The sequence below is a fragment of the Wasmannia auropunctata genome, unplaced genomic scaffold, assembly GCF_000956235.1.
Source record: "Wasmannia auropunctata unplaced genomic scaffold, wasmannia.A_1.0 LD336000.1, whole genome shotgun sequence".
In the NCBI taxonomy this organism is placed as follows: domain Eukaryota; kingdom Metazoa; phylum Arthropoda; class Insecta; order Hymenoptera; family Formicidae; genus Wasmannia; species Wasmannia auropunctata.
In genome coordinates this window covers 2,378,427-2,393,371 of record NW_012026890.1, presented here as the reverse complement: position 1 = coordinate 2,393,371, position 14,945 = coordinate 2,378,427, and the positions used below count along the sequence as shown (strand labels likewise).

Below are 14,945 nucleotides of genomic sequence, written 5' to 3'. Positions count from 1 at the left end.
ATAAAATAATAAAAGTAAAAAAACATTCTTAAAAATTATTCCTTTAGAGTGCATTACAGCAGCTTTCTTTATGTGAAATTTTTAAAAGATCTTAATTTTGAGTGATATTTTATGAAATATCATACGTTATAAAATACATTTTTTTTAAACTCTGTATTCTAGCATTGTATGTATAAACGTTTCATAAATGAAATGAACGTGGAAGATTCTAAAGGAAGCATACGCGAATAATACGCCGCGTCATACATTACTGCCTCGTTTCGATACACTGTTCCCTTTTCATGGTCACGTTTTGCTTTTGTACAGCAACTGTCACAACTGAAATTTTACTTTGCGGCTTGCATGATCCTGTTTTCCACGAAAGAGAGTGCGATCTGATCGCGATAATCCATGGACAGGGGTTGTGCATCACGTAGGCACATTTGTGCTCATTGCGTGACTTCTCCCCCCTTCTCTCTTTTCTCTCTCTTTTTCTGCCAATCATCCCTTAGATTCATTATTGTATCGCATTTACTTGTATATGACGAAAAATACAATGTGCACGCGCACGTGCACGTGCGCATCTGGCGGAGACGCTTAAAAAAGAGCATAAAACGCGTACGTTACATCACGCACCCGTCGCTGTGCTACGGTTAATGGTTAACTGTAAGCTGACGACTTGAAAGGAGACAATTAGCATTAATTGATCATGTAACATTAACAAATTATTGCAAATATTTTTGTGTTACGTAAATAAATCGAATCGCAGTATCGTTACGTATAAAATAAATCAGGTTGAAGAGGCTCCCTTGGAAAAGCAATCCGACGGTTGCAGAAGGGTGCCTCGCCGGTAACCACATGTTGCGACTTTCCAGAAAGGGGAAGTTAAGGAAAAACGGAGGGAGAGAGTGATCCATTATTTCTGCCCAGCTTTGACGTAATACTCGCGCCGAGCTCTCTTCCTCTGTGCCCTGCTTTTTCTGCGCCCTACTTCTGCAACATTCACTTGCTCCCTTTTCACTGTCTGTTGCTTTGTACCTTAATTGACGTTATTAGCAATTACACTTTAAATTAGACGCTGCACAACACATACGCCCAACTCGTTCCGACCGGTCAGGAATGGCGCGATTCCGATTGTATATCAACAATCATCGTAATGACGTGCGTGCTGTTGATTTACCGAGATGTAATTGAGTAGCGATAAGTCCCGTGCACTTTAATCCAACACCAGCAGAAACATCATTTAGTGCAATGCGCTACGAGCGATTTCCGCCCGTAGCGCAGCTGGTTATTTTGATAACTGATGCTGGCATTAACAATTGTAATGGCAATATATATTATATATGTATATGATCACTCTGAAAAATGAAAGTGACAAGTAAGAAAAAAGAAGCAACTATTTTTAATAAGTCTAAAATTATCATCATCATCATCAGATTATGAAATTTTTTCAGGAAATTGATTTTAGAATCAGTACTATTTCGCATAATATACCTATATGTAATTTCATTTTAAACTGTGTAAAAAATGTTTAGTTAAAAAATTTGCATCAAATTGGTTTGTAATAAACCATAACGTGGTTAGTAAATGATAGCGATATCTGATATTCTATATGAAAATCATTATAAAAATCCCTTAAAACTATTAAGAAACTCAAGTATCCCAAGATATTACCCCAAGATACATAGTATACTAATGTAATTTTACAAAAATTTGTATATTTGAACCTTTTCTTAAAAATTATATTAAACTTTTATTACTACTCTAAAACATTCATGATAAAGACAAAAAATCTCTAAATTTATAAGAATAGCTTCAATTTAACAAAAATGGGCAATAAACGGTTAATTGGATGATTCTGTGCGAGCTTAGACTGCGAATATTATTCAGCGGCCCCCGCGGGCACGGATGCAATCACCGAAACGTGTTCCATCTCGACACCCCGCTGTAATTTGAAGAGTCTGAGGGTACGATCTATGTTGCGTGACTGCGTTACGATTACAATACATTAACATTGCATAATTTATATCCAATACAGAAGGATATATCTTATAGTAATTAGGAAAGATATACTTTCCAAAAACTATTTCGTCTTTCATAAATAGTGCAGAAAGTCAAGAAAGAATGTATGCCACAAGAAGAATTTTAACATAAAGATACATAAAAGCTTTCCTGTTCAGATTATTTTGCAATTTATTTTTAACGAGCAAGGTTTAAAAAATGTTTACAATTGCATTATAGCTATGTATTTTTCTTATTTCAAAGTTGAATTAAAACTATATATCAGAAAATAATGTAATTCAGAACACTGATAAATTTGATTTATTTTGTAAAATTTCAACATATATTTGACATATGTATTTTTAATAAGATAGAAAAAGAGAGTATTAAAAAGAATATAGCTTTAAGTATTTAAAAGAAGATTGCAAGCTCTATCGCTCTAAGATTATTTTTTTTAAAGAAAATATTTATTTGCAAGTAATCTAAAATAATCATGTCTTAAGTTGGGAAAATATTTCTGAACTATAAAAATTCAATAGAAATATATCAGCAGAAAATGGAATGACTCTGAAAAAATATATAGCTATGGGAAAATAATATTAAGGAAGCATTCAAGACGATACAACAATTGCTCAGGTATATGCTTGCATGCAGCGCGCACATTTTTTTTCTTTTATGTAGTCGTCTTTTTTTCTCTTCTTTTCCAAGGCATTTACCCTTACTGAGTAAGAATGGAAAAGCGCAATAACATTGCGACGCGCAGAAAGGGAGTAGAATAAGAAAAGAGAAAAAATTATCGGAACCTCATCGTTTAACAATTGAAAAATTGCTGGCAAAAATAGCCATTGAACAAATATAGCGCGTTCATACATAAGGGCAAAAAAGAAGTGACTTGTCCAAGTCGTGAAAAAGAAGCAAAAAATTCTCGAAATTCGCAATAGAATTTACGGAGAATATTTAATATATGTATTTATTTATCTGATATGTTTATATTATTTATATATTTATCATTAATAATCTAAAAGAGAAACTATTTTTCTAACGTCTTTGTTTTCATGAAATAATTGCACTGATATTAAAAAACAAGCAAGAAAATATTTAATTGCATAAACACTTTTTGCAAAAAGAAATTGAATTTACAGTAAAACTATAAGCACAATGTGTATAGATCGGATGAGTACTTAAAACAAATTTTATACTTGAAAATTATAAATATTCTAAGAAAGATATTTTTTTATAACTTTTTTTATGCTTAATTATTCTTCATTTTACCGTTATTGCTTAATTTTTTTAATTTAATTTTGTGATTGCTATTATACTTCCTATATATTTTTAATTAAACGCAATATATGTTTTTAAAATATATAATTTACGTAAATAATTGTTTTCTTAATTTAGTATTAAAAAAATAAATATATATTTACTCAAATTTATGGACTTCTCTATCTGCCGTTAGAAGAATGGAGTTTGTTACGTAATTATCAAATACGAAGAAGGATGAGAGGGAAGCCGAAATATCCTCTTATAAAGTGGCCTCTCAAATTACTTTCCATAAAATGATTTCAAGAAATATCCTTGTGCATCTCAACATACATTACGTAAAAAAGGGTATGGTCTAGTAACGATTTCAAACAAATAAATGACTCACTATCTCGACCTAGGCAGCTCAAATAAATAAATAGCTAATAGTATATTCTTGCTTATAAACGTTTATCCGAGCAGCATCGCACAACATTTCAGCATTAGGATTAAGCACGTGTCACAATAAAAAAAAACAAGTTTCCAACATAACGATTAACCAACACAAACACAAATAAACCATCTTAAAATCAAACACTAGCGGTGATATTTGTTGCAAACAATCCCACTTTTACAAAACACATTTAATATCAATTAAATGAATACTCGAATTCCAAATGCAAGTGTTTCAATCTAGAAGCTACACGATTCTGTTTTTCCAAATCGTAGTACAGAGAAGAGACCTTTTCGAGAAGATTTTCCCCACCACCCTGGTAGTGGCACATGCGCAAAATAAAAATATTAGAAAACATTAATTCTTTAACCTAACGTAGTGAATACGGAAGGAAAATAACATATGTAGGAAGATTTAGTAAAGAATTTTAAAAATTATTTTATTTTAAAAATGTTAGTACATTATTAAAATAATATGTCTATAAAACAAATATTTTCAAAAGGAAAGAAGACAAAAAAATCGATATTTTATCCAATACAGATTTAGTAGAATATTAAGGTGTAAGATTTCATGTAGATGGTGCCACAAGTTTATTTTCGATAGAGACACTTTAATAAGAGTTTGGCCATCAGAATATTTTCGTCATTAGAGAAAAAATGGCGGATCAATCGCGATGCTTCAATTTCGATTTGAAATCTCGAATTAAAAATATTCTGATGGCCAGACTCTTATTAAAGGGTCTCTAATTTTCGAGTTATATAATGAAAACGTGAACAAACGTACGTTAATGTTGATTAGTTGTAGATCGATTTAAGTAAAATTTGTGAATTGTAAAAATATTCATGATGGTATAAAGTTTAGTTTAATGGATATTTTAACGTAAATTTGACATAAATCAGGTTCAACGTTTTATTGAAGATATAAGCTTGAGGCTCAATTCGGCAAAGCACAATTATAAATTGTATAAAAGACTCAAATTAATAAATGTTAAATCGTAGTTTGGGCCAATTAAAATCCCGATATTTAAATAGCTACTGTTTGTGAAGTAAAGAAAACGCAAAGATTTTTATATTCTTTTTTTATAAGTTTTTTATAAGTTTTTTTTTTTGATAAAATAATTTTGTATCGGTGTATTTTGAGACATCCTGTATGACGAGTAGATAGTCCTAGTGTGTGCGTGCATATGTGGAAGATGGTGTATGCATGGATGGCAGATCCTGCGGGATTATGTCCTGTGAGTTGGTGCTTTTATTGTTTCTCCCATAGAGAGAGAGAGAGAGAGAGCTATAGACCGCGCGAAGAGGGGTTCGGCGGCGTGGCTTGTATCTTCGAAGGATCTACGCGCATTTTCACTTAGCCAGGCTACACGATCCGGCCGGCACGGCGTTGATGCACCCCACGTGGTTAGATCATTAGTACCGACTCTTCGACAGTCTGCAAGTACCTGGCCCCTGCCCTTCAATCTTGTTGCTTTTATCTTCAGTTTCGTTACTTTTTTTTATTTTCTTCTCTTCTATGATGACGGTACCTGCCTCAGATCTTGTTCGACCGTTTGAATTTTGGTCTTAAAACGATGTACAGATTGGAGGAATTTATATTTTTATAATTGAAATGTGTTTGTTAATAATAATTAAAATTTTTAAAAGCAGCTGTCAATTGCATCAAAATCAATTTAATTATTTTGTCAAAGTAATAAAAAAATTATTTAATGTTTTAGAAATTATGAGAGTAATTAAGAGAGTGTCACATATATGTAATTTATTTTATTTTGTATTTTAGAAAATTTTATATATATATATGTTTCCATAAATTTATTTTACATGTTTTGATACACTATCAATGACAATATTAAAAGCTATTTAATCAAAATTAATTTATTCTCTCCAAGAATGATAACGATCACGCTGTGCTATATAAGATGTTTATCTTGATGAGATGCTATTGTATACAAGAGAATAACGGATATATTTTTTGCAGCTATCTTATATTCATAACTTTTTTCGTTACTTCTAAAAGTACACGATTACTTTGTTCGTGTTCGATCGGCAAATAATTGTCGAATCTCCAATTAATCTATCTGATCTCCGACATAGACACAGCTGTGTCTTCCTGTCGTCCGATAAAAATTTGATAAGGTTAAGCAAATCGGGGGATGATACAGTCATATTTAAAGAACCTGCTCGCCTCCGGTTTCTTCAGACTCTACGGCGCGTAATAAATAAGTGAGCCCGAATGAAGTATAAAAATGGCAAAATCTACCCGTAAAATATAATAGTGAAATAACTAAATTAGTATTTATAAAATGGGGACAAAACTCATAAATATAATCTGTTATTAATTAACTCGCGTTCGTGTTCGAGGAAAATAATAAATAATAATTACTAAAATTAAAAAAATATTACTCAATATACTTATAAAAAAATAATATAACTTTTTTGCGTATAAAAGTAAAATGAAACTGTTAATATATGTAAATAAGTAATTAAACTGAGAGAAACTGTTAGTACAACGGCTAACTCAATTAGTTCTTTCTCCGTATTAAGAGTTTGATGGCCTTTCAGGTAAAATTGAACGGACGAGTCACGCTGCATGAGAGTCGCAATGATCTGCAATTAGTGAATCTGTGCGTACCTACAAGATCGGCAATCGTTGTAAGTAGATTAATCGTGATGCTGCTCGACACAAACTTTAAAGCTTTGAAATAACAAAAGTCCACATATCTATCACGTGTAATTGCACAGCACTGCGTTGGACAATATCCGACTTCGCTTCTATTTTATTCGCACTTCTGTAAATCATCACACACAGTTCTTAATAAAGAAAAAAAGAAAACTGAATTATCCTAGCACGATTTTTGCAGCTAGAATTATTTTTTCATTATTATACACAGTCAACAATTGACTGGTTTAATTCGCTTCTAGTGCACTTAATGGCAAAATTCCTTGCCGATGGAATGCATCACGAAGCTGAGAACGATGCACACTAAACAAAAAGTAACACAAACAAACGATCAGTCCGCCGCGATGGCTTCGCCTTAATTCGCCGGAAAGGAAAGAATCGCCGCAAACGTGAATCGCAACAATGGCATTAACGAACCTCTAAAATGTCCGAAAAAGACAACGTTGATTCAGATTGAAAATTTATTGCAGCACTGAATATTTTGCATCAATTAAAATGTAGACTGCATTGATAACATAGATAATATTTAGATTGAATCCTACATCAAATGATTACTTCTCAACAAACTTAAGCATAATTTTTATATAATATGTACATATCGTACGCCTGTGTTACATTATGTATATGGCAGCTATAGTCGGTATTTATTGGATTACTATCTTGTTTTGATAAAAATGGATACAGAAAAATTAATGAAATATATACATAAATAATATTGTATATTACAATTTTATATATAAAATATAATTTTATACAAATATTGTCAGATATATGATTTATATGTATAATTAAATATAATCAACATATATAACAATGAGTTTTTACATAAAAATAATTTTAATTTAAGTGTGATATATACAATCTTTAATATAAAATATACAATCTTTTTTAAGTATTATAATTCTAATACATTTAATGGTTTTTATGAATTATAATTCTATATTTATATAGAATTGCCTATTCTATTTAAATTTAAAATTTGAACATATAATTTATACATATAAGTACAATGCTGCATTAAAACTTAGTTTTTTTCAAAAACATAGCAATATAACTGCGTATATAAATTTTATTATTTGCTAAATAAATTATTTATAGATCTAAAGAAAATCAAAGATAGCAATACAAAAATTAACTTATATTAGTTTAAGTTTAACTTTAAAATTTATTTCCTATATTGTACCTGCATATCCTATTTTTTCGGCCATACCTCGAGATACTGTACGCTGTATTTGGAGAAGCATTAGCTACGTGAAGGGCGAGCATCCGACAGCTGCAGCTCGCCATTGCGTTGTTTGGTGGCGCGACGCTGCCGCGCTTATATTAATGCAATGACGGGCCTGCCAAGGCACGGCAGAAGAGGGAGGTTCTTGAAGTAAGAAAAAGGATGGGGAAAGGAAAGGATCTCTTTGTCCTCATCGAAATCCTTACAGCAATACTGACCTGCTTCTCACTGGCGTAGACTATCATATCTTGAATCGAATGTCTTCTGGAATGCGCTACCACGTACATAAATTCTTTGAAATATTTTTCTCTTAGTAATAATTATAACATTATTTACCAGAAATTGTGCTAGAAAACGGTTGTTACGTAAAGGCAAAAATAATCATTGAGATGGTTGTGAATAATCGCGTAAAAGGATAAGGTACGTTTTAGAAATAACAATAATTCAAATCATATTTATAGCAATTGGAAATTAATGTCAGTTAATAAATTTGCAAATAATGATATTTACTAAAAATGAAAATATTACAAATAAAAATTTAAGTGAAATAAATATTTACAAGAATATTTCTGAAATTCAAATTAATTTTATAAGACCATAATTAATAGTCGAGATAACATTCGCTTATTTGTGACAAGCTAAATCTTATTTTAATCACCAATTTTATTATACAATTCTAGAATATTTTCTGAAAGCGGCTGATTACAGTAGACATTGTTTTGAAAGTCTGACAGGGGTCCTACACCATTGTCCATTGAAACTGGCCACTCGCAGCCCTGCTGCGCTGTGGTTAACTTCTGTTAGAGATCACCCATCTCCTCCATCTCGGGAGATATTCCTACACCCCAACGCCATTTTTTGACAGGTACCAATGCGTATGTAGGAGGGATTAACGTGTAAAATCGTGTGCCGCTTCTTCATGGGCCCGCGAGCACGGTGGGTGCCCGGACTAGCGGGAGGGAGACGGAAACCTCTTTCACTCCGTTCATTGGTATTTTATTATCGGCATCGTCGACCGAGATACTCCGTCCTTCGAACGGACTATTAAGCCCGGGGATGATAAATTTTTATAAAGCTATTCCACCGTTAATAGTCACTTACTTTCGGTCAGGTTCTTTCGGAACCTGTTTTTTTAGTGGGACCGTAGGTAACGCATGTGCGACTTTTGTGACTGCTCGGCGTATCTACACGTACAGAATGCCGAATTATTAATCAATGTTTTTTTCTTTTTTCCTTTATTACGCCTTTCTCTGCCGGATCTTTGGCACATGACAAACGATACGTGAAATATTGGATTGTATTTAAATATATTACAATATAGACAGTAATGAATTTTTGTTTGCCATCCGTCTCGTTTCTAAAAAAGAACGAAGAATTGTATTTATTTTTAACAAAGTTGTAATATCATATTTTCTACTGTATATTTTTTTTAATATTAATTTTTTTAATGTTACTTTTATCGCGCGCGCGTGCGCGTACATCGCACGTTATACGGACGATTGTTAAATTTATTACTTCTTTGAAATTAATCTTTCTTATCTTTATGTTAATCTTTATACACTTTTTTAATTCTTCAAAATAAATTATCAAAATGGAAGATGAAAAATCTGTTTTATAACTCTTATTTACAAAAGATTAGTATGTAATTGAAGACGATCAAATGAAGTACCTTTGTTCAAATGGTTTGATCTCCTTGTAATCTGGAGATTACAAGATTTGAAGAGTGCATTTAGTTAATTATGAGAGGGACAAGTCAAGACAAACCTAACTCTTAACTAAACTTGACTTAACTCTTAATGAGACGCAAATGACTTCGAATCCTTTGTCAAAATTACCATCTTTTTTTTTAATATGTCTCTTTCATTTTCTTTTTTTTGTTGGTTGAGCGTAATCATATTCGAAAAGCGTAATTTTTCTTTTAATCCAAATGCACAAGCCGACTATTGCCCATCGAGAGATCAATCAAAGATCTTTGCTTAAAGTTAAATTCTGGCAATCTAAAGGATTCAAATAATCGCATTGTCATAAATCTCGAAATTCTTTTAAAATAACGCGTCTTACCTGAGAAAAGACCTTCCTCGCCTCTTGAGCCAAGATTTTGCATCTTTGATTCGAGATAAGGATCTCCCGTCCGCGCGCGTCGAACCCGATGGTGTTTGACGAGGGGCGACAGGACGCGCGGCGGCGTGAATGTGCAGCGAATCTTTCTCCCGCTGCCTCTTTACACTTGTTTGATCTGTGAACGTGCAAGTCTCGCGCTCGACAACATGCCTCCCTCGCGCAGGACCAGCGTGAGAAAGCCTGAGGACGCCCGGAAATTATTCGGTTAGGAGAATTATTTTCTGTGAGAGAAAAAAAGAAGAGAAAAGAGATAGAAAACGGAAGTGAATTGCTTCTTTTGTGAAGCATTTAGAATAGAAATCATAGACGCATCTAATTAACTTTTAGGAAATATTTTATATATTTTATATAAAAAGTACAATATCTATTTTGGCCCATCACCAAAATTAATTAATTTAATTAACGTGACAATTTAGTTAACATCGATTTTCCCAATTTGTACGTAAGAACAACTGAGCTATTAAACAAGTAGTGTCAGTCTTCGGAATTCTTAAAGTAATGCGTAAATATTTGGTCACGTTAAATGATCACAAATGAAAAATATCAGATGGAACTCTGATTGGAAAGACAAAGTTTTCAAGGTACGTTTGAGATGAAATAAACGAATTTTTTATTCGAGTTGTTCTATATCTAATCGAATCGTTCATGTCGAGAACAGCGCGGATAACGTTGAAATTCATTTCGAGTAAGCCATGCTACCGAGACATTTCGTCGTGCCACGGTGGAATGTTGCACTTTAGCGCAAGCCGATCTTCGCGAGGTCCCAACGTTCCTCGAGAATCACCGTTTCTTCGATGAACCCACGATGAATTCCTCTCATGCCTTTACCCATCAGGAGACGCGGTAACGCAATCTCGGTAACCAATAGCGTTGTCGGTCGACGGGTAATTCCCCCACTATATAGACCGAGTGGAGCAAGGAGCTAAGAAGGCCCGAAAATATCCACGAAGCGTAAAACGCGGCTCCTATATATACGTATACACGTGGAGGCATAGGCGCCGAAAGTGTGCAGCGCATGCTGGATAGTCAGTAATTTACGCGAACAAGATGTCTAGTTGTAAGTAGTCTAGTAATAATTATGATTTCTATTTGTCAACTTTTCGACTTTATTTGTTACATTTATTAGTGTTATCATTTGAAATATGACATTATGTATAATATTAATTTAATTTCATAATATATTATTAAGATGTATGATATAACTAAACATGAATATTAATAATATATAAAATGTATAGATATCTCTAATTAAACGAATTATTTTCGTTTACTGTGTATGTACAAATAGTATTCAGGATCGCGCAACGTAAACTATACTTCCTTTGTTCGGGGCCTCCCATCAGTTAAGGACGATGCGGTCCGTTTCACAATGCGGGCGCTAATGTCCACTTACCGCCGTGGAGGCCATGGAGCCTGTAGAACTATTCGGCTGTTTTAGTGCTTTACTGCGGCCATAATACCTCCCTTCTTAGACCAAAGTCAGGTAGAGAAATTTTGAGCCCAAATACCTGCACAATTCTATCTTGCAACCTACAATGTAGGTTGTCGCGCGATTATAAGCGCACTTGGCAAATATTATATTACTTCGTGTACATTACTTGCATGTAAAGACATTCATAAGCTATTAATTTATTAATTTTGCATTTGTAGTATATTTTTACGAATTCAATTTAACAGACTTTAGACACTTTAGGAGCTTTACTCCAAGAAATAAATTTGAATTGTAAAAGAATGATCAAAGGGAGGGTATTCTTTCAGATTTCTAGTATAAAAAAAATGTCAAAAAGCAGGACAAATATTTAATTTAATTTCTTTATTAGCATGGAAATAACTTTGAATAAGTTTTTCGTTTATTAATTATAAAGATAATTATATATTCAGAGTTTGTACGTCAGAATAATTTTAGAGAGGGAGCGTGATACGCAAACAGCGCGTGTCTGAATATCAAAGGAGGAAAAATACGACAGGATTGATTATGCACGAATAGATTGCACCTGCGAAATAATGAAGCGCATAATGAGAGGGTTTTTGACTCGGAATTTCCGTTGATTTGCCGATCAGCACGAAGTACTCATTGGGTGGTCTCTCATTACAACCGTTTTCTCAATGACTCCATAGCGCAGTCGGTCAGGAACATATGGTTCTTGGCCGTTGATTCACGATGACTGGCCCTACAGAGGCTAGTATTGTATATCTGACGAGTGATTTTTCATGGGAGCGGTCCGTCAAAAAATTTACCGCCGTTCCGCAATTAGGTCCCGGCCTTATAAAAACGCCGCTCAATTTAGAGTGAACACTAATTCAAAGCCGAATCGCTGCAGCGCCAATGATTGCAAGGATCTGGGGCTTTCGGTGTGTCTGCAGGAGCAAACTCTTCAGCCAATAATAATTCCGCAAATATATATTAATGTTTTGCTAGAGAGATGCAATTAATATTCTGTTTAGAAGAAACGAAAAGAAAAGAAGGCCGAAGTAAGAATTGAGCTCTTTGAATTACATTAAAAAAACTATCATTTATTATTTTCGCGTTACCTTACCAATGGCGATTCAGATGATAATAAATCATCTCGTATCCACCTCTCTTTCACCTTAACCATCTTCTCTTAATGCTTATCCATCCTCACGCGATTCTCGTTTGAATGCTAAGCCGGGTTAAAACGATGAGAGAAACAAAACCGATAATCACGCTTGGAAACGTCTCGGAACGGAATACTGGTCTATATTTCCGAGGGAATTCGACGCTCGTTGAACGGCATAGAGAGAGTCCTCAAGGATACTCTCTCGGAAACTCCCCTTGCTCTAATGACCGGTGGCTCCCGCGAAAAGGGGTAGCTCTCGCAGTACCAATCGTACGGACGGCGGCGACGGTGGCAGAAGTTGATAGGACGAGAGGGGGAGTAGATAGACCAGGACGAACACGTGGGATGGGGAGATACCAGCAATTATCATTTCTTGTAGACGCCGGCCGGTATACCGTCACAGACACACAGGCGGGTTTTGCAACATTCGGGTCCTCATTGTGGCATGGTTCCTCGGACTACCTCCGTCCCTCTTTTCCTCCCACTGCCCGTCTCTCCTTCCGCGCGTTCTCTCACTCCGCCGCCTTTCCGCCCGCTCCGCGTCGTCCGCGTACGTTAAAACAAAACGAAGGAGATGCACGGCGCGCTCTCAAGGATAACGACTATGAGGCCTAGCCATGAGGAGCCTAAGCCAACGGCCATATTGTGGACAATTGAAACCGTTGCACCGTTCTTCTCGTTACGTATACACAGCCGTGACAACTTCGGTGCCGGCGTATCACGCACGTCGCAACGACGAACGCAGATGCGCGTCGCCTGAGGGCAATTAATGCGGGCTCACGTACATCCTACCCGGAAGACGGGAATTGCGGGCAATTAGATACGTCCCGAAGGAGCGAGCATCGAAGTCGCTGATCTTGTGTGATCAGAATACAGACGTCTTTTCATAATTGTTAAATAATAATGAATAATGTTTTGAGACACTTTTGTTATAATTTTTAAAACGATTTATTATAATTAATCAATTATAAAATAATAATCTCCTTTTCTATTTTTGTTTAAGCAGTGTTTAGCAGTGTAATAAATTTAATTTGTTTTTAATTATTTTTAGTTAAAGAGCTGATTATGCCTTATAAAGGACTGCCACATTCATTTTTGAAATATATTTACTACTACTATTATTAATTTCTTAAGATTATTTTATATTGCAAGAAATTGTTGTTTTGAATAAAAGCGCGCGAAATATTTTCATGAAGACCAAGTCCCATGTGAAGGTTCAATATGAATATATTTTTATTCAGCGTCGAGAGAGGCAAAATATGATTGGTTAGTAAAACGACTTCTACATTCCAACCGAACAAAGAATGCATTTGGCGCATTTAGAAGCACGACTTCTTTAAAGAAAGGAAGGAGAACTTGGTAACCCGATGCCATTGGTAGCGGTGAAGCAAGTTAGGCACCAACGCATTCGAAGCGCAGGGGTGGGGAAGATCATGTCTGTGTGTCATACACTTTGCAGGATGGGCCGCCAACCAGGCTACTACCAAAATACATGTCTAGGAGACCCGACATGGTCAATCTATAAAATATTTTTTAAAATCGAGCTCTCCAAAACCGTTATAATTAAAAAGGAAAAAGATCTACAAATAACAATAAATCGAACAGTTAATCATTCAGCAAGCCTTCATCCTCGCGTGTGTTTAATCTAACTAAACTCGCGACAATAATTATATCGGTGAATTGTCTTGAGTATTTTTGTGCGTTTGTCGCGTCGCAGGATGCATTACACGCTCGCCTGAAAAAAAAAACGCGAATCACCAATCTTTACGATCGTCTCTCTTAACAGTAACGATTCTTCGCGGCGTGCAGCAGACATAAAAATCTTCACCCTGGCGGAATAAATGTAAATCGCCGAATTTCTTAAAATGGCGGGACGCCCAGATCGGGCGTCGCCGGTAATGGAACTTCGACACCGTTGAGGCGGGTTGCGATGGTAGGGGGATGCTGTGTGGAGTGGATAAGGAAAGGACTTAGGCGGGCCGAGTAGGACCCAAAAGTTGTCCTGCACGGTCAGAGCGAACCAATCTCATTTGGTACTAGCATACCTTGCTCACTCACCTCCGGGCCTCGAATTACCGCCTTCGTTCTTCCTCCCCCCCCCCTCCTTCCCCCTCTTTGTCTCACTATCTATCTTTTCGTTCTCGCCGCATCCTTGCCTCGTAGAGCCGTCTCTCCGTCAGCACTCACCCCACTTCAACGTTGATCATTATCGTCAGACATTCCGAGATGCGTCCACCGTACAAATGCAGCATTACCCAAATGCAATAGTCTCGATGTTTGTAAATCGGAGAATAAGAATAATTATATGAATAAGTATTCTCAAGTGATAATTACAATTAAAGAGTTGTAACTTTCTTGAGAGAATCGACGCTTTCCTTTTATTTAAATATGGCATATCTATACATGCAGTAACTATCGTTCAAATAAATTGATTCATTGTACAAGAAAGGTAGTAACTAGTTTTATATGAAAGATTGACGGTATTTTATATGTACATTAATTGAACTTTATATTTTTTCTCTTTTTCTAAGAAATTTCGATAAATGACAATTTTTTCTGCATATGCTTGACGTATATAGCTGTTGTGTATATATATATATATATATATATATATATATATATATATAATAATAAAAAACCGTTTCGTGAATTCTCGTTGTTGATTGTC

General features: G+C 34.9%; 1 protein-coding gene across 2 annotated transcripts in view; it reads left to right on the top strand.

The window, feature by feature from the left end:
* LOC105453343 overlaps positions 1-7,084 on the top strand; it is a 38,791-nt gene extending 31,707 nt beyond the window's left edge. The window contains exons 3-4 of one of the 2 annotated variants that reach the window (XM_011695195.1): positions 6,235-6,324; positions 6,595-7,084. In XM_011695195.1, the coding sequence (XP_011693497.1) occupies positions 6,235-6,324; positions 6,595-6,603 (99 nt within the window). In that variant the 3' untranslated portion in view covers positions 6,604-7,084. Of the gene's footprint in view, positions 1-6,234; positions 6,511-6,594 lie in introns of those variants that run through there. The other variant, XM_011695194.1, reaches the window with a different exon arrangement.
* Positions 7,085-14,945: the final 7,861 nt, after the last annotated feature.